Source organism: Cynocephalus volans, chromosome 8 (assembly GCF_027409185.1).
Source record: "Cynocephalus volans isolate mCynVol1 chromosome 8, mCynVol1.pri, whole genome shotgun sequence".
In the NCBI taxonomy this organism is placed as follows: domain Eukaryota; kingdom Metazoa; phylum Chordata; class Mammalia; order Dermoptera; family Cynocephalidae; genus Cynocephalus; species Cynocephalus volans.
Genome location: NC_084467.1, coordinates 52,822,246 through 52,842,242, shown reverse-complemented (window position 1 = coordinate 52,842,242; position 19,997 = coordinate 52,822,246). Strand labels below are relative to the sequence as shown.

General features: G+C 36.7%; 1 protein-coding gene across 4 annotated transcripts in view; it reads right to left on the bottom strand.

The window, feature by feature from the left end:
* Positions 1-19,997, bottom strand: part of PATJ (PATJ crumbs cell polarity complex component) — a 369,539-nt gene that overhangs the window by 135,257 nt on the left and 214,285 nt on the right. For all 4 annotated transcript variants that reach the window (XM_063103640.1, XM_063103641.1, XM_063103642.1 and 1 more), the window contains exon 28: positions 3,237-3,433. In XM_063103640.1, the coding sequence (XP_062959710.1) occupies positions 3,237-3,433 (197 nt within the window). The remainder of the gene's footprint in view (positions 1-3,236; positions 3,434-19,997) is intronic.

Here is a 19,997-nt window from a genome sequence, read left to right as displayed (position 1 = left end):
AATTAACTTATTGCCATGTCTAATCTTCTTGCTCCTTCCATCTCTAAAGGAAGATGAAATTGCTGAATAATAATGAAAGGGCCAAATTCAGAAAGTCAAAGGAAGGAATAGGAGGAGTCCAATAAAGTATAATGTTAATATTCCTTTTTATCCAGGAGAGCTCTTCCAGCCTACAGCCTAGCAAACAAAGACCAGAAGTTTCTGTCTGTGAAGCAGGAAGTATATTTTAATTAATAGTTAACTATTTGCCATGCTGTGCAATTGTGATATAATAAGAAATAAATATTTGGTCTCTGCCCCCAGTTCCTGGCACAGAGCTCCTAAAACCCTTGTAATTTCCTGAGCAAATAGGGGTGCTAGGTGCATCTTTTGTTCTAATATTTGGTCTTTGACCCTGGTTCCTGACACAGAGCTCTTTGGAATTTCCTGGTTGATGGGTGTGTTAGTACGTTTGTGTTGCTATAACAGAAATACCTGAGACCGAGTAATTTATAAGGAAAAGAGGTTTATTTGGCTTATGATTCTGGGACAGCTGCATCTGGCATGGGCCTCAGGCTGCTTCTACTTATGGCAGAAAGCAGCAGGCAGTAAGCGGGTACAGGCAGATCACATGGTGAGAGGAAGCAAGGGGGAGGGTGGGGCCAGGGTCTTTTAGACAACTAGCTCTCATGGAAACTAATAGAGCGAGAACTCACTCACTACCCCTCCTCTCCCAGGGAGAGCATTAATCCATTCATGAGGGATCCGCCCCCGTGACTCAATCAGTTTCCAACACTGTCACATTGGGGATCAGATTTCCACATGAGTTTTGGTGGGGACAACACATCTAAACTCTATCAATGGGAAAGTCTTTTGTTCTAATAAGGCAACACTTGGTGGGTTCCTGGATAAGAGATGGTTACCAGAAGAACCAAGCATGATCAGAAGCTTGGAACTTTCATCCTCCAGAAAGTGGAGAGTGGTTGGAGATTGAGTCAGTTGATCACGCCAATGTGATGAAACCTCTATAAAAATCCCTGAATTATGGGTTTGGAGAGCTTCCAGGTTGCTGAACACATGGAAATGCTTGGAAGGTGGCATGCCCGGAGAGGGCATGGAAGCTCCACACCACCCCCACCCATATACCTTGCCTTATGTATCTCTTCGTCGGGCTGTTCATCTGTTTCCTTGGTAATATCTTTTATGGGTAAGCATAAGTAAAGTGTTTCCCTGAGTTCTGTGAACCATCCTAGCAAATTAAGCAAACCTGAGGAGGGGGTTGTGGGAGCATCCAACTTAGAGCTGGCTGATCAGAAACACAGGTCATAACCCGGGACTTGTGACTGGCATCTGAAGTGAGGAGCAGTCCTGTGGGACTGAGCCCTCAACCTATGGGATCTGACACTGTTATCCCCAATCAGACAGTGTTAGAATTGAATTGAATTATAGGATACCCAGCTGGTGTCTGCTGGAGAACTTCTTGGTGTGTGGGGGAAAACCCTCACACATCTGGTGTACTGGTGTTGTACTGACTGTGTAAGAGAAGAAAAAGTGTTTATCTCTTCTACATGAACTATGCTAAGCCCCTTCTGAAACACAAATAATAACCAAAAGTATTAGGATACATTAAAATAGGTTTTCAAAGTCCAGTGCTCATTGCCATGTACACAGTGTTGAAGTCTGTGTTTGGCCTGTAAAAACACTTATTACTCTGCAGCCACAGCTCATTTGTTACCAGTACATAATAAAATGTCAGACAGAGAAATAAAATACCAGTGCTCCTGTTGGTCTGGATCCCACTGGACATTCCATCTTGAGTCTTACTAAGATAGAAAGAATAGAACTAGAATCTTCATGTTCCAAATTATGGCCTTTGGGGTGATTCCAATATATCATGCAAGACAGGAAATCTGTGTCTAGATACGTATAACACAACAGAGCGAATGTGTTCCCCACACTACTTCTTTAGCCCCATTTGTTTAGATCCCCAAAGATTAGAGCATCATAAATCAGGAATCTCAAGGATCTAACAAATGGGGTTAACTAAAGAAGTAGCACGGGGAACACAGTACATATCAGAGGCTAGAGCATGGGTCTTGGAGTCTGGCAAGCCTGGGTTCTTATTCAAACTTAGTCACTTAGTTCTGTAATGTTAGGTAGGTATGTTACTTATCCAGTTTTCTTATCCATTGGATGGGAATAATAAGAGTACTTACCATATAAAGCTCTCAAAAACATTGAACACAAATGCGTGTGATGCATAAGTAACTCAGTAAATCAGCTCTTACTTTAATCGTTATTACCACCACCATCTCTTTAGTCTCATCTCTAAACATTAGCCAAAGGAAATAAACTTGAAGTGATGAATTATATTGGTTAAAACATAAGGTCATCTTTGACTTTTATTATTTAATGATTATGCTAGTCAGTGCTACCGTGATTATTATATTCTTCATTTTGTAGTACAACTATCTTCATTTCATGTCTGTTTTCTTCCTCTAGACTATGAGCTATCTGAATGAAGGGATTGGATGTATTCATGTCTTATTCTGCATCTGGTCCTAATACACATTCAAAATGTGTTACCTGAATGAACGAATAAAGGAACAAGCAAATGATTATCAAACTAACTTAAACTCAGAACAGAAGCCTTAACTTGAAGCTTAGAAAAATAAGAATAACCTTTTCAGATTTTTGACGAAACGATCTAGAGAGTAATTAGAGGATCAGACTTCTTTTTAGCTTCTCTTATCTCTATTTTATTACTAAATAAGGAACCTACGTGGCCTTAACCCACAAAACCAGGTTGACAGACATGAAACATCCTTGACAAGTCCACAGGCTTTTGTTGGCTCTAACACCTTCCCAAAAAACTAAACAACAACAACAGTTATACTTACAGTAATTCAAAACCCAAAGAGAATTTTGATAAATAGTAATAATATTAGATTAATATACAATTAAATTAGCTTTGAAATTTTTCAATTGGTATTAAAAACAAGTTCTAGGTTTTTAATATGTTTCCATGATATTTTACTTAAGGGCTTTTAAAATATTTTGTGAGATTAATTTTTACTCAAGTAGCAAATAACATTTGTAAGCAATCTGATTTCTGTTCCTGTTTTGGAAAAGGATTTTAAGATGTTGAAGGAAATATAATTTGTCAACATTCTACCCTTTCACCTCATTTTCCTGCACATCATCCACTGTACCTGCCTCCACTTCACCAAAAAAGAAATTAAAAACATGCCTCTCACCTCTAACAGTTCATCTCCAATACACATTCGTCCATCTGTTGCAGCAGGGCCTTCAGGGTTAATTCCCACCACAAATATGCTCATGCGTGATCTGTCTTTATTACCAGCAAGGCTGAGTCCAAGACCATTTTTATCCTTTTCAAGCTCAATAATGTGCAGTTCTCCAGGCAGGTCTGCATATCTTTGCCTGATTTTTTCTATTAAAAAAAATTTTTTTTTTAAATTAAATAGAGCAGTTAAATCTGTATTATTGAGATATCAGCATTTCCCCATCCTTACTATGATTCTTCCACAATAGTTCCTTCTTGAGAAGGAAGTACTTACGGCCTCATACGCAGGTTACAGTTAATAATTATTCTATTTCCACCTAAGAAATTTAGCTCACCCGTAAAACTTTATGATTGTGTTCACATTCACACTGGCATAAACTTGCCGTGGATTCTTTTCTTACCTAAGAGAGTCAACACAATATGGTGGAAACCATGGCTCCCCATCCTCCCATTCCTCCCCCAACAAATAAAGAGAAACGAAAATATTAACTGAGCACCAGATACGTGCCAAGCACAGTGTTTAGTGTTAGAGATACAATGCTGAACAAAAGAGTCACAGTTCTACTCTTAGGATTTATGGTCCAGTAGGGAAGGAAATCAACAATTAACTCTAAATAATTATACTTCTTTAAAATATACAAAGGGCACAAAATAACATTGAGTTATATGAGCAAAAGCAAGGGGAATTAAGAATGTTGGTTTAGCTGTCAGATTTTCATTCGATCCACAAACCTACCATGTAACTCAATACCCCAAAATCAATACATTGTTTTTTCTCTGGGGTTCCACCCTTCATCTGCAAAATGGGCACGATAATACCCATTTCATGGATGTGGGGAAATTAAATAAAACACGTTAAATAACCTAGCAGCTGATGGCTTACACAGGTTCTAAAATTCTTTTATTCTATCTTCTGCCTCACGTTGTTACCACTATGTTATGTTCTAAACGACCTACGTTAGGATTCGGCTGGCTATGTTTCACTTGTGTTGGTCTGTGCAACAAAACCACACTAGCAAATCAATGTGAGGACAGTATGGCTTTGAGCATGTTTAAGCGTATGGCACCAGCTTGGGCCAGGTGGACTGCCAAGGCTCAAGGGCTTGATGACTACTACTGTGTTTTGAAGTAGTCATCTCATAGCTGAATAGCAAATTAGTAGATTGTGACCATCCCAGAACTCTGATCGGTTGGTATAACACCTGACATATTACATTTGTTGTCCTTAGGAAGGAAACTTGCAAATTGGAAGCTGAACTCAACTAATTAGTCTTGGGGAGGAGGGGAGTTACAGCCCAGTCCACTCTATCACTTTACCAGACTTAACAAACACTGCTATATAAGTGAGTAGATAAACTTAAACTTGTAAAAATGACTTTAGGCATACATTTACATTAAAAGAATTAAGCATAAGTGGAGGCTTATTTCAGAAAGAGAATAAATGTGTGCTTTATAAGGATTTAGAAGAGAATCTTTAAGAACTTTCATTGACAGTTTGTTATTAATAATAAAGAACACACTTAGCAAAATACAGCAAAATGAAGGACTGGCAATGTCACAAAACTGTCCTCTACATAGGAAAAAAATTAAGCCATATTAAACACTGAAGTAAACAAACTCAAGGTATTTTTGTTGGCTGGCAAAAAGAACAAGATGTTGTGTGGGTACCCTTTATTGAATAGAGATATACAAGATATGCATTATCCTTAAGATGCTTACATATCATGTAAGGAGGCAAAATTAACACAACAAATATTAAATAACTACAGTTACTTAAATAAAAGTTCTGACCACAACAATTGCTGGTCACTGAATAAATATGAATTTATTAGGGATTTAGGTCAGTAAATAAATACTAAATTAATTATGCTAGCAAAAATTGCTTTTAGAATTCAAAGAACTGGCATGGCTAGAAAAGACTTTTTGGAAGAAGGAGAATTTGATCAAGGTCTTGAATAAGGTACAGAGTTTGATTATGTGAAGAAGAATCCTGGTGGGCAGAATGGCAAGAGGAAAAGCATGTAAGCAGGTGGGGTGAGGTGGGGAGCGTGAGTCAGTTTGGCTGCAAATTGTAAATCCTTCAGGTTAAGTGCGTGAGTGATAAGAAATAAGAATGAAAGGTTAAAACGTTGCTTGATAGATTGTTTACAGAAATAATATTCAATTTAGAGGTTCTGCAGAGGTGCCTTGGAGTCCCCTAGGGATGCGGCCTTAAGAAGAGACTCAGTTTAAGACCTCTTCTCCCAGAATCAACTAGAGCACTTAATGCTTTCTTCTGCTTTGTTTATTAGACATACAAGGGTAAGATGATTAAGAAACATCATAGCAAGGGCTGGCCAATTGCTCAGTTGGTTAGAGCACAGCCTTGTAACACCAAGGCCAAGGGTTCAGATCCATATACCAGCCAGCCACCAAAAAAAAAAAAAAAAAAAAAAAAATCACAGCTAAGAAAACAACACGAAACAAAAATTTTGACAGACCCTTCTCAGAGAATAATAAGGCAGAAAAAGATGTTTAAAAACAGATACTGAGTACTTTAACAAGTCAATAAGCTCAAGGTAGTAGATAGAATTCTACAACTGACAGAAAATATACATTTTTGGGAAATCACACACAAAACAATTACAGAAACAGACTAAGTACTGGATCATAAAAGAAACTCCAATAACTCTCAAAGAATCAATATCACACAGAGTGTATGAGGCACCCAGGTATGCCTGGCTACACCCTGTCCTGCTGTAGCCATTGCTAGTCTGGGACTTTCCACACGCGAGGGAAAAACATCACCGTATTAATGTCACCCTTTGCTTCCCTGTAAAAGCTGGAAGTATTCCAATATAGAAGAAGCAGCCCCACTGTGTTCGGGGCTCAGCCTTTGTGGCATGAGTCTGCTGAGCCAGTGCTGGCACCAGTAAACTCTGCTTCCTGCTTCAACCCTCAGTGTCCTGCCTTTCCTTGAGAGTTTGCTGTAACACGTGTTCTTGGAACATAGTGCAATAAAACCCAAAAATTATGAATTAAAAATAAAAAGAAAACTTAAAAAACCCCATGTGTTTAGAAATAAATTAATATCAGTACAAAGCTCAAGATTTAAATAAGAAATTAAGAAATACAGTATTCACAATTGAATAAAAATTATAATTCTAGATATCAAACTTGAGAGTTGCAACTAAAGCAGATCTTAAAAAGCTATTTGTAATTTAGAATAATTCACCAGAAAACAAGAAGAGTTAAATAGTAAGTTAAGCACAATATCCAAGAAGTTGGAAAAAGAACTACATAGCAAATGCAAAAAAACAAGAAATAGAAAAACTAGAGGAATCTATTAATGAAAATAGAACTATCCCCACCAAACAAACTGAAACAATACACAACACAAAACAAAAACACATATAAAGATTAACGAAATTAAAACCTAGTTCCGGGAAAACATTAATAAGATATACTGCAAAAACTGAAGAAAAAATAAATGATACAAATAAATCACAGAACTAAAAAAAGCAAATAATACAGACAAATATTTGAAATAAAATTATGGATACCATATCAATATGAACTGTATTGGTGTATTTAAAACTCTATATTACGTGAACACATTTCTCAAAAAATTTAAAATTCTATATTTAGTGCAAGAACAAATGTAAAACTGCAACAGACTAGTAATTATTAAAAAAAAAAAAACTGAGGTGATAGCCAAGAATATTCCCTTTTATAAAAAAAGCTGGTGCTAATTTTACATTTGACTTCTATAAGATTTCAAGTTACAATGAATTTTTATTCTATATAAGTTGTTCTAGAACATGGAAAAAGGCTATTCATCTAATTTTTTGAGTCTGGTATAATCCTGATTCTGATTCCAAAAACAGATAAAGACAACTCAAGAAAAGACATTCTCATGGCAGAGTAGAAAGAGCAAGGGCTAAAGGATCAGAATTAGGTTCAGATCCTTGCTGAGGCACTTACCTCTTATTCCTAGGACCAATTACAAAAACTCTACGCACCGTGGATTTCTTATTTGTAAAATGGAATTGCTACCTTAAAAGTGGATGTTAAAAATTCTTCGGACATAGGGGTCCAAATAATGTTAGGGGAAAAAGAAAACTAACATTTTGTTTCCATGAGTTACTTATGCTGAGATTGTAAGTTAGTCCTTAAATTGGTGACAAAGCTACTCTGTTATTCTCAATCTTGTCTACCTTGAAAATTGAGACGTGAAAAGAAGCAAAGTTTCCCCCAGTTGGCATGAAAAAAACCACACAGCCCTCCAATGGCAATCATTAGATGAAGGGGCTAACATCATCCTCTCTCGGATTCTCTTCTTTTAGTTACTCATATTGAAGACCCTGGAACATCTACAGGTGCAGAGAAATACCACCACTGGATCAAGTGTTTGTCCCACGGAATGTAAGTCACTGAAATTGTGCTGGTCAAGTGTTTAAAATTGTGTGCTTGTCAAGTGTGGGATCAAAACCTTTTCTGTAGTTTCAGTCTGGGAAGATGAAAAAGTTCTGGAGAGGGATGGAGTTGATGGTTGCACAATGCAAATGTTCTTAACACTGAATGATACACTTAAAAATGGTTAAAATGGTCAAGTTTGTTATGTGTATTTTAGCACAATTAAAAAAAAAACAAACCCAATCATTGGATTAAAAGACCCTCAAAAAATTGGTTCCCTTATTAATATTCCACCAACAAGCTAAGTTATAGATCTGTTATTCTGTCTTTTTTAAACTGGCAGCTATATTTTTCTAGTTAATTTTTTTTATGACACTACTATCATCCCATATATTTAATAGCTAACACTGACTGAATACAAATTCATGTCGGGCTTATGATACAAAAGGAACACACTACTCAACTTATTTTTAAGGACCTCAAAATCTATCACTGGAGACAAGCATCCATATAACCAGTTGTAATTCAGAGAGATAAAGAGCTACAAGAAAAATACCAGCAGCTAAAATCACCCTTCTATTTTAGCGAATCCTCAGGAAAACCAACTAATGTCTATAAACTACACTGAATATAATATTATAAATATTGTAGCCATCTCTCAATCTACTGGTCAGTTGTAGCTTCCACTACGTGAGGTCAAAGCCTGATTTTAGTTGACATTTCCACTAATCCTGCATCTAGCTTGCTCTGACTTTATCTGCTTAAACGTTAACAAATGAGTAATCCAGTTTTCCTTAACTTTTTTTTATTGCTTTTTCTTTTGTGGGAGAATGGGGTAAACAACAAAATAAAGCCTGGCAAAAAAAAGCAAACCCTGGAACATTACGTGAAAGAAGGTCTTCAAGTTCAACTGTGTCGTTGAATCTTCTTCACACCTCCCATTGCAGATTGGCAGATGGTACTCAGAGAGGTGAGGTGATTTAGTCAGGGTTAGGGTCAGGTCTGCTGAATCCAAGTGCTGTGATCTGTTCATCATATCACAGCTATCTCTTACACTGGTAGAATGTTAAACAATAAGACCTTCCCTTAAGGGATCTGAAACAAAGGTTCCCAGGTCTAGTCTCAGACTGTCAGGCTTAGATTTACTGCCAGCCTGGCTACTATCAGGGTGCAGAACACAATTCCCCAAAATATGGTACCTTCACACACTGAGTATTTTAAGCAGAAGCAGGAAGGTCTCTTCTGACCTTCTCCTGCTCCCTCTCTCCAGAAGCAAGCTACAGAAACTACAGTTCCCCCCACCCCTTTGTTTTTTTTTAGACCATAAAACCTAGCACAGTCACTCTCTGACCTTCTCCCTCCCTTCTCCTTTGCAGACCCTTATGTGACAGGTGTCCTGCCCTATACCCAGAGGGAAGGAATGTCACACTGGGATGCCAAGAAGAATCTGAACAAACAGGCCTTGCTGAGTTCCTCCCAGTTTATTAGATCATACACTTTTGTCCTCCAATCATACTTCTGCATGACGGTCCATAAAAATACAGTTTTCTCTGGGTCTTCATTTCTGAAGGCTCCCATGTCACATAAAATTTTCATTAAATAAATTTGTTTTGCTTTTATCTTGATAATCTGTTTTTTGTTTTAAGGGTCTCAGCCATGAACCTTGCGATGGGTGAGGAAAAGATATTACTTTTTCTCCCCCACACTACCTAAAATATCACCCTTGGAGCTTATAAAACAGAATCATGACTAATAGATCTGCAACATAACCAGTGCCACTTTAGACAAGCCCAAGTACAAAATGGCGCCGCCCACCTCCTCCCCTCCCCGCTTCCCTTTAGGAGAAGCCTCCTGACTTAGAAACAACTTTCCAGCTTCTGCATGCAGTTCTCCACCCAGTTACATCAACCTAATGGCCCCTCCCTCGTACATTTCACGCCCCAAAGCTAATATAAACCCATTGTTGGTGCTGTCTACCATTTTCAGGGCAGCCACAGGCCCTGTGCCCCTCTGAGCACAGGCCAGCAGATTTCTTTCTTTAATAAAGCTTGAACAGTACCCGGCATCTTGGCTCACTTTCTTTCAATGACTGGGTCACACCAGCTGAGATTCTGAGCCAGTAAAGTTCAGGAATCTCTGTAACAAGGTGCTCAAGTGATTCTCATGGGCTGCCAGGTTTGTAAACTACAGACTAACCTCCTATGCAGTGCAGTAATTTTTTTCCATGGGGATCATGACAGTCAACCATAAAGTTCACAGAAACCAAATTTAAGGCAGCCTGTAAACATGCCCATCCCAAGACTAATCTAACACGGATACTATCTCTGTCTCCACAACCATGCCTCAGGATTAACTAAGAGGTTTGTTCTGACTGTATAACAGACTAATTTAGAAGCTCAATCTCTCTCCTCCTCTCACCCACCCCTCCATGTTATGTCCCTCCCTCCCAAATCTCAGGGGTCGTAATTTCCATTACAGTTGCTTCTATTCAGTAGGTATAACATAAAGTGAACTAGAATTTTAAAACAGGAGAAGGAAAACAAAGTTAGTGTTTAGGTGAAAAGCAGACCTAAATTTTCATCAGTTTGAAAAGCCGAGCAGGCCAGTGTATTTTTAAATCCAAAATATAAGACAGGAATGGTAGCGCTCCTCCTGAGAAGAGCTGAGTCAGCACAAACTGTTCTGCAGCATCAGACAAGTTGCTCACTGCAGGGGAACCTCACACTGCCTGGCATTTGCTCTAAGGCCTACTAGGAGTCATTTCCAAGGCAACCAATGGGTTAGGAAGAGGATAAGTGAGAAGAAAATGTATAAACTGAATGGTTTTCTTTAAATGTAGTTATTTCAATTTCACTAAAGATACATTTTTTAAAGTGGGGGTAAAGAGTATTTTACTTGAAGCCAATGAGATTCTCCCCTAATACTAAGCAAAAAAATAAATAAATAAATAAATAATAAAATAAAAATCCAAAGAACCCATCTTTGTTTTCTCTACACAAACACAAACACAGACATACATACACCACACCACACACCCCCACTAGCTTTTAGCAACAAAACATAGCCAGCCCTCCATATCCATGGGTTCTGCATCCACGGATTCAACCAACCATAGATCAAAAATATTTGAAAAAAAAATTGCATCTGTACTGAACATGGCCAGACTTCTTGTCATCATTCCCTAAGCAATACAGTATAACAACTATTTATATAGCATTTATGTTGTATTAATTATTATAAGTAATCTAGAGATTGTTTAAAGTATACAGGAAGACGTGTGTAGGTTATATGCAAATACTATGCCATTTTATATCAGGGACTTGAGCATCCGAGGATTTTGGATCTACATGAGGTCCTGGAACCAATCCCCTGTGGATACAGAAGAACAACTATATTAAAAATGTTATAATAATCTAGGATCTTACTACACCTGGTTGTGGCATTTCTGTGAAATACTTGAAATAAACAGCCAATCTTTATATTGACTTTCATTGACTTTTGATAGGATTCAGGACACACTATCCCAAAATATGGCACCTGGACATTTGAGAAGTTTGGCAGAAGGTCACTCTCACCTCCCTCTCTTTTCCCTGAAGCAGGTCATAAAACTTAGGAAGGATTTTTATGATCTTCCCCTGAAACGGGTTATAAGACCCTCATTTGAGAGATGCTCTCCCTATACCTGGAGGAAAGAAACATCCTTATGTCTGAAGACACAGTAACACAGAGAAGAATCTGAAAAAAATAGGTCTTGCTACGTTCCCCTCAGTTTATTACCATTAGATCACGCCCCCTTCGTCCAATCATACTCCTCCATGACTATCCACTTCTTCATCAAACACAGTATAAGAAATACACAGGTTTACTCATTTTTCTGGGGACTTCATTTCTTTATGAAGGCTCCCATGTCACATAAAACTTACATTAAATGAATGTGTATACTTTTCTCTTGTTAATGTCATTTGTTATAGGGTCCTCAGCTGTCAACCAAAAATGGGAAGGAAATATATTTCCTTTCCCCTACATTTTCACAATTTGTTAGTCAAGTGGCAGCAACTACTATTTCAAATAACCTAGATGCCCTTCCATTTCTAAATAAAAAACAGAGATGAGGAGATAAGTAATTCTTTTGGCACCAGGCATAACTCAAGTATCCCTGAATGAACATCAGACTAGAATAAATGAAGAGAAAGAACAATTTTCTGACTCAGCTGAACCGGCAAGCTTGTTTTAAACATGGGTTTTCTAGCCCCATAACAATGTTATCTGAAGAAAGGAATCCCAAGTTGCTCATAATTCTACATCAAGGCATCAATGCCTTTTACTTGTCCAAGAAAGCTAATAAGATGTCTCTATTATGGTCTCAGAGTGTTTTCCTATCATCATAAAATATTAGGTGTTGCTAAGTAACAGAGCCTTTCTCCCAAGAAAGAAACTTAATTAAAGTCACTGCCCAGTATTTTAATAGAAAATGTTCAACACATTGGAATAATAACTAACTACAATTTCAGAAGCATTTAGTTACCTGGTCTGTTTCTAAATAACAAAGAATAATATGATACAGAGAAAACATTTTAAAACATTTTTCTATATGTTAAATGTAACAATCCCATTTTTTAAAAAAATCGGGTATGATAAACATCTCTAATTTTTTCATGCAGTAACTAACTTCTAATTTTCTGAGAGTTAGTATGTGCAGATTTGAGAGGTAAAAATATATGCAAGAAAATCATAACTAATCAGAAGAAAAAGCATATGAACATCTCAAGTGAATGTCCAGATCAAACACAGGAAATAATGAAAACATGGCAGGCAGCATGAAGAAAAAATATTTGACATTACGACAAATAAACAAATTTCCCCTTATAGTAGATATTTTTGTCAGTATATAAATTCAATAATATTATATGAACCTATACATGGAAATTAACAATTGAAACACAAAAATAAGGGAACCAAAATTAAATGTAATAATAATAGCTAGCATTTATATACTTAGAACAATGTGCTAGACATTGTTCTAAGCACTTTATTATAGTTTAACTCACTTAATCTTTTTGAAGAGTCTAATAAATAGGTAGGATTGTCCCCAACTTATTATGATCTTCATGAACTTCAGATGAGGAAACTAAAGTACACAGGATAGATAACTTGCAAGGTAGCTAATACAGGTAGTGAATGGTAAAGCTGGGATTTGCACCCAAAAGGTTTGGCTTTGGGATCCATGATCTTTAGGTGAAAGTTAGGGCCAGAATTAAACAAAAAGTATTATATACAGAACTCAGAAGAAAAATACAAAGAAGTTAAAAACACAAAGAAGTTCCTTACTTTCTTTCACAAACATACAATCCATAGTAGATACAAGAATGGAAACTTGATCACACCTGTCTCACTGCTGGACAGATCATCCAGGCAACAAACCAACAGAGGAACAGTTAATCTATCAGATGGAGAGAACGAACCGATGGTTATTAGAGGGGGGAGGGGGAAAGGGAGAAAGGGGAGGGGGAGGGGAGAGACTGCATCAGGGGTGTAAAGAATAAGTATGATTTGTATCAATGAATATGCTAATAAAAAATTTAAGAAAAAATAACTCAAATGAGATAATCCTGATCTCAAATATCTTTTAACAAGCTAGTTGGGGAGTAAAATGTGATACAATTACTGTATAGTGTGATAAATATTATGAACAATATAAACCAGATCCTAATTTATCCTATAAAAGTTTCATTCCAAAATAATAATAATAATAATAATAAAGTCAGTTGACTGTAAAAGATCTTATTAAAAAGAAAAAGACTGGAAAAAAATCAACTACAAATTTTTTTTCTTTTTTTTTTTTGGCAGCTGCTGGTATTCAACTAGAAATTTGAAAGGACAAAAATCAGACAGCTAACTAGAACAAGAATCAGTAAGATTGTTTTCAGATATTATACAATATGGAAAAAAAAAAAAGGACTCAACCAATAGTGAAAATTAAAATTTTCCCAATAGATGAATCAAAATTCAAACCAATCAATATAATATACAATGAGTAACTTTTAAACACAAGGCACTATATTAAATATTAACTGAACTTTTTCTGTTAGACACTATGCTGACCCCTTTACATATTCTGTGTTATAAAATATAATACTCAAGATGTCTGTTTACATTATAAAGGAAAACATATTGTGGCACATTCACACAATTATCTATTGATCATTATACAACAACAAAGACAAACAACTTCTACATGCAATGACATGGTCGAAGATTAGAAACATATCGTGGTGTTAAAGAAACCAAGACAGAAAAGTGTATACGCTACATTCTTCCATTTTTATCAAGTTCAAAAACAGGCAAAGCTAATTTTTGGTTTTAGAAGTCAAGACAGTAGTTACCTTTGGAAAAGAGGGAAGAAATGGTCAAGCAGAGGAGGCACAAAGTGACTTTTGGGAGCTAGTAATGTTTTCTTTCATGATCTGGATGACGGTTACATGGAAATATGTGCTTTGTAAAAATTCAACAAAGTATAGTACACTTTTCTGTTGGTATGTATTCAATAAATCTTTGTTTTTTAAAAGAGAGAATTATTCTAAGTACATTAATGGTACTGTAGTTGTATTTTTAAGAGATGAATATGTATGGATGAAATGACATGATGTGTGGAAATGGTTTTAAAATATTTCAGTAAAGAAAAATAAAAATAAACGTAAGGGATAGGTGAAACAAATATAGTGAAATCTCGGTAATCATTGAATCTGGGAGAATAATATGAGAATTCACTGACTGTTCTCTTCATGCTTGTAAACGTTTGAACATTTTCACAACTAAAAGAAAATAAAATCCTCCTAGCAATCCTGTAAGATATAACCCCCATCCCATTTACAGATAATAAAACTGAGGCCAGTGGAGGTTACAGAACTTGCCCAAAGTCGAAGTTAGAATTGGTAGACCTGGGTTTCAGATTTGGGTCTGCCTCACTCCAAATGCCAAGTGCTTACCCACCACACAGGGAAGATAAAGAAACATGTTGTACTCACATCTGTTAAAATAGCAGAAGGGACGTATAAAACCTTCCTCTGTCCTTTTGGAATTTATGATTTAAAGGGAAACATGGAACATATATAGGCAATCCTCAGAGCTAAGCCTTAGGAAGTTTAATGTGGCAACAGTATACATAGGATGGCTCAAAGAGGAGAGAAAAAGGACATGGGAAGACCAAAAAGATGACTACAAAAGTAAGCTGGTGAAGAATAATTAGAGGCAAAATTAGCACAATTTGAAAGACAAAACCAATAAGGCTTATGAACTGTTTGGATGTCTGAGGTCTGATCCTTCGAGACATGGAGTGAAGCACAAGAAGGTGACAATTTTGTTTGAACGGGCTTGTTTATGGTATCAGCAACAGAGAATTGCAGCTGAATGTGGCCTGGTGCTCAGGAATAAAGATTATAAGCCTGGAACTGCTGCTAAGACCAAGTGGCACAGATGTTCCAAACATCTGGATAAGGCAGATGGCTGAAATGCTTTAAATAGAACTTGAGGATGAAACACCACTCAACAGTGGGAAGGATGGCTCACAAGGGAAGAACAGGCAATCTTACCATTTAGGAGGACATTACTATGTACCCAAGAGTGATAGGAAATGGATGTCAACCGAGTTAAGGATATCAACTGTTAAGAGACTTAAAGGAACTCAAGGAGTCAGAGAAAAGAGTAATTGCTGACTTTAGTCCATTTTATTCATTTAAAAAAATTCCAAATGCCAGCTCTGGGCCAGGCGCAATGCTACTTGCTAGGGATATAAGGGTGAAAGAGAGTAAGAGTAAAGGTTGATTTAGGTGCTATCAAAAGCATTAAAAGTTCCAAATATAATTGGGATCTTTCTTTTAGTCACATGACAGGGGAGGAAGAAAGATTCAAATTCTGCAACCAGTACTTGCATCCTTAAGAATCCACACTTAGTTTGGAGCAGAAAAGAAACACTCAATTAGGGACACCAAAGATCTCAGAGAAAAATCACAAATGAATAGCAAAGCAAAGAACATAATCCAAAACTCCTCATGAATTAGGCCAGTTTCACTATTGTAAATCTCAGACACTAAGGCAATTGAGTCAGATCTGAACTGAAGTTACAGGTGGGCTATCTTCATCTCTCATTTCTACAAACCTCATCCCAATTCCTTCTTTATTTCATGCCATCAGAAAACTGATCACTGCAAAATCCATCTGGTAAAGAGAGATGTGCAGTATCTTTGAGGCAATCCTCCAGTGGAGGAAATATAGTTGGCAAATTATCAATCTGCGAAGTTCAAGTTCATTGACCACCTTTAGGCTTAAAACATAAAATGAAATTAGTTTAGTACAGAGGAAAGTTTATCCACATTAATTAGGGAAGATGGTCCCACATGAACCCAGGCTCACACTATCAGTCTGGGTAGATATGCTCAGTGAGGCCTTTCTGTAAGATGTCATTACACCTAAACCAGTGTTTCCCAAAGTGTGGTCCCTGGATCACCAGAAGTAGTTCTGTATAAAATGACGGTGTCTGGGTTCCGCATCATATCTACAAAATCTAAATCTCCAGCAATGGGGCCAAGGAGTCACCATCAGTTCCCCAACCCCAGATCTCTATGTAACTCTTATGCACACCAAAGAATACTGTCTACATCCTAAGCTAAGTCCCCATCCCAATTCAAAATGCCTTTATTGTATTAAAAAAGATTTGATTATTGCCTCAGATTTTTATCTAAATCTTGAGAGAAACAAGTAAAAACATTTTAATTCTGAAAACAGCACTGAGAAAAGCCAAATGTGATTTTGAAAACACTCTTAAACAACCATTTGTTGTATATTTTAAGTATCAGGAGAACACAGAATATGGTTCTCTGGAATATACTAAAAAGCATATGTACTTCACAGGGCCTGGTTTTCCAAAGTCTTGCAGTTTCAAATATTGACCTTGTGGAGGACTGGAAATTTTCCTCAGGCTATAAGTCTCTGGTGTAAGATAAAGATTTGTGGCACAGCAAGGTTGCTGGCTCAAGAACAGACTAGTTACTGATTGTTATGTAAAGATACTGAGAAATTGCTGTAAGATCACTTAATTGTCTACTAGATGAGATGAGCTTTGAGTAATCCTTTGCATCTCTGTCACCCAGGGGAAGTGGGGTGACAAATCCGTGGGGGGCAAAGCAACACAAAGCAACAGAATGGTGCCCCATGTGAGGACATTCTCCACAGATCGGACACTGACCTGCCAAGCACTGGAGAGGAACAGGATGTCCGATTCATCCCGGCAAGGGAGTCCCTAATAAGGGAGATGCATCCCAGTAAGGGAACCACAGGTGGCTTTCAATTAGCAATTGCATGCCTGCAGCAGGTCAAAGTTAGGTCTTTTCAACCCCGGAGATATTTTTTTGTTCTTTTGACTTTTAAAATATGGATAATTCATTAATGAAAGGGGAGACTGAACATACAGTACAACTCCAACGTCTCCTTAAAGCAGCAGGCTGTAAGTAACTGAACGGCAGCCTGTAAAACTGTTAATGGATATTAAACAACCATGTCCTTGATACCTCAAGGAAGGGAGCCTTAACATAAAAATTTGGGAACAAATTGGTCACTGGTTAATTATGCAATGGGTCTCGTTAAGGTTTCCCACCTAACAACTAGGAATCTATATCAAGTCGCTCTGAGACCTATTGAAGACCTTAACAAAAGACTAAAACATGTTTATGTCACCAAAAAAGGATAAAACTTAATCTTTGCCAGTGACTGAGAAAATTTTAAATTGGACAATCTAAAGTAAAGGAAGTTAACATTTCTTTACAGTGTTGGTATTGTTTGAGCATGTTTTTCTTTCTTATCTGCATGATGCTTCTCTCCTCTCTTAAAAGTAGTGGTTCTTTTCTTAACTACATGTGCTACTCTTTTTCTCTGAAGACTCTGGAGTTTTATGAAGAAAAGCAGCCGTGGCACCAACCAGACCGCTTTTGGGTCTACTGCTCTTTTCCTAAAAACATCAAGAGTCAAATGGTTTCATCTCTGATTAGTGGCTCAGCTCTTGAGCTCAGTAACCCATTTAAGAAACTAAAACTAACCTAAAATCTACCTGTTTACCTAGATGGTCTCAAATTTTCTGACAACCACCTGGTTATCTTAAACAGACTTCTGAATTTTCTTCTAGTCTCATCTATGTATTTCTTCACAAAATTCTATGGTAGAATTCTATGCTATCTTCTTAAAGGAAGAAAATCTTCTCTGCATCTTCTTGAAAAGATTTGCATACTTTGCTTTACAATGTAAATTTGTTATCTTGCTTGCTTTAAGGCAGGGTGAGCCCTCACCAATAAGTCTTTTGGAAAAAACACAATCTAAACCTCACTGTCCTTTTCACTAGTGAGCTTTTCTATTACATTTGAAACAAAACCTATAAGATCCTTATTTGTTCTTGTTGTTTATGTCTGCATATATGCATGTGTAAGCTGTATGTCTATATGTTCATGTCTGTACGTGTAATCGTTTTATGTGCAAGGTACCAAATTGGCTTATATTAATGTGCGCTCATTAAATAAATAAGTAAACTTTTCAAGTTCACATGACTGAAATCTTCTAAAGTTTTGATAAACATGTTTTCAAAATTTGATTCAAACCTTTTACCTAAATTTGTCTCTAGGTCAATATGTCTCCTTGTTATCTTAGCTCTGCCTCCTGGCCATGCTGGGAGAAACAATATCTTTTAGACACAGATAGTGAGTACTGCCCTCTGCCTCTCTGGATTCCACTTGGCTCCAAATGCCACGTGGAAACCTGGGACCTGAAATGGCTAGTGAAAAGAAACCTATGCCAAATATTGCATAGGCCCTAGTTAACATTAACTGATAAGGGTATAGATCTAATACACCAAGTTTTTGGCTGGGAAACCATAAATATGTATATGGTAAATTTAGGTAAAACTCAAACTGGGCTTTATATAATTGGCTCTGATAAATGGACACCTATTTACTAACCTGAATGTATAAAAATATTCTTATCAACACACATTGTTGCTTGGGTTTACTAATCAGACAGGACTACCTTTGTCTTTGCTAGAGGTTTTTAAGTTGTAAACCCTGTCAAAACCAAAAAAACTAAATACAAAAAACCCCTTTTTATATATAATTTTTAGACAAATTAGGCCAATTTAACATTGATAAAAAAGAAACAAGTATGTAAAAAGGACATGATTTAAAGAAGGCTATGGATGTGAGGATATGGTTATGGTTGGAAGGGCTAGAGAGAAAGAAAAATAATTTTTATGTAACAAAGCATCTGGTACAGAGTATTTTTATCCTAGAGTAAATGACTGGCTATTTAGAAAGTAGGAAGTATAGGACAAAAACAGAATGTCTGAGTAAGTCTTGATAATGGTTTACGTAGATAAGTTTGTTAAAAGGGTTTTACATGGGCCGAGCCCGTGGCGCACTCGGGAGAGTGCGGCGCTGGGAGTGCGGCCACGCTCCCGCCGCGGGTTCGGATCCTATATAGGAATGGCCGGTGCACTCACTGGCTGAGTGCCGGTCACGAAAAAGACAAATAAATAAATAAATAAATAAATAAATAAATAAATAAAAATAAAAGGGTTTTACAGTAAAAAAATTTAACTGGATTTAAAAACAAATTATGTGTGAGTTTTTCTAAAATTTAATGTCAAAAGTATTCTAATACAGGGTTAGAATTTGCTCTCCTGCAATGGAACAACCAGATTTTCTAAAAAAAACACTTGACTGTTCTTAAAACAAAATTGTAAAAGGTTTTCTTTGTCTCTTAGATAACTGTTTTAAAAAACTTATTTCATGATAAGTTCTTGTGCTCTCTGCCTTTTAAACCCTTTGTCACTTTGGTTTTATTTTTTGTAGTAATTTGTGATCTTATTCAACTAAATATTTTAAGCCTTTTGTTATTTAACAAAGCTTTCCAACACGAAATTCTGAAAGTTTAAAATAACTCTGAGGAATTCCAAAGGCCCTAGAGTGTCTCAAAGGATATATAAAAGATGTATCAAAACTAATTGGCTTATTTAATAAATTAGACTATATGGGAAAGCATTGTCAGGTCTGAAGGTGTTATGGATGTGTGTTCCAAAATCTTGTAATGTTCTTAAATATCCGTGTGTTGATATAAATGCTACCAGTCATAACCTTGGTTTAATTCTAATTTTAAAATGTTATGTCTTCAAATATTTCATGAAAAAACTCTGACAGGTACAGTTTTCCAACAAACTTTGAGTTCATAGCTTTAAACTGAAGTTCCAAAATTCTAATGAAGAAACTGATTGGTTTGTGAAATT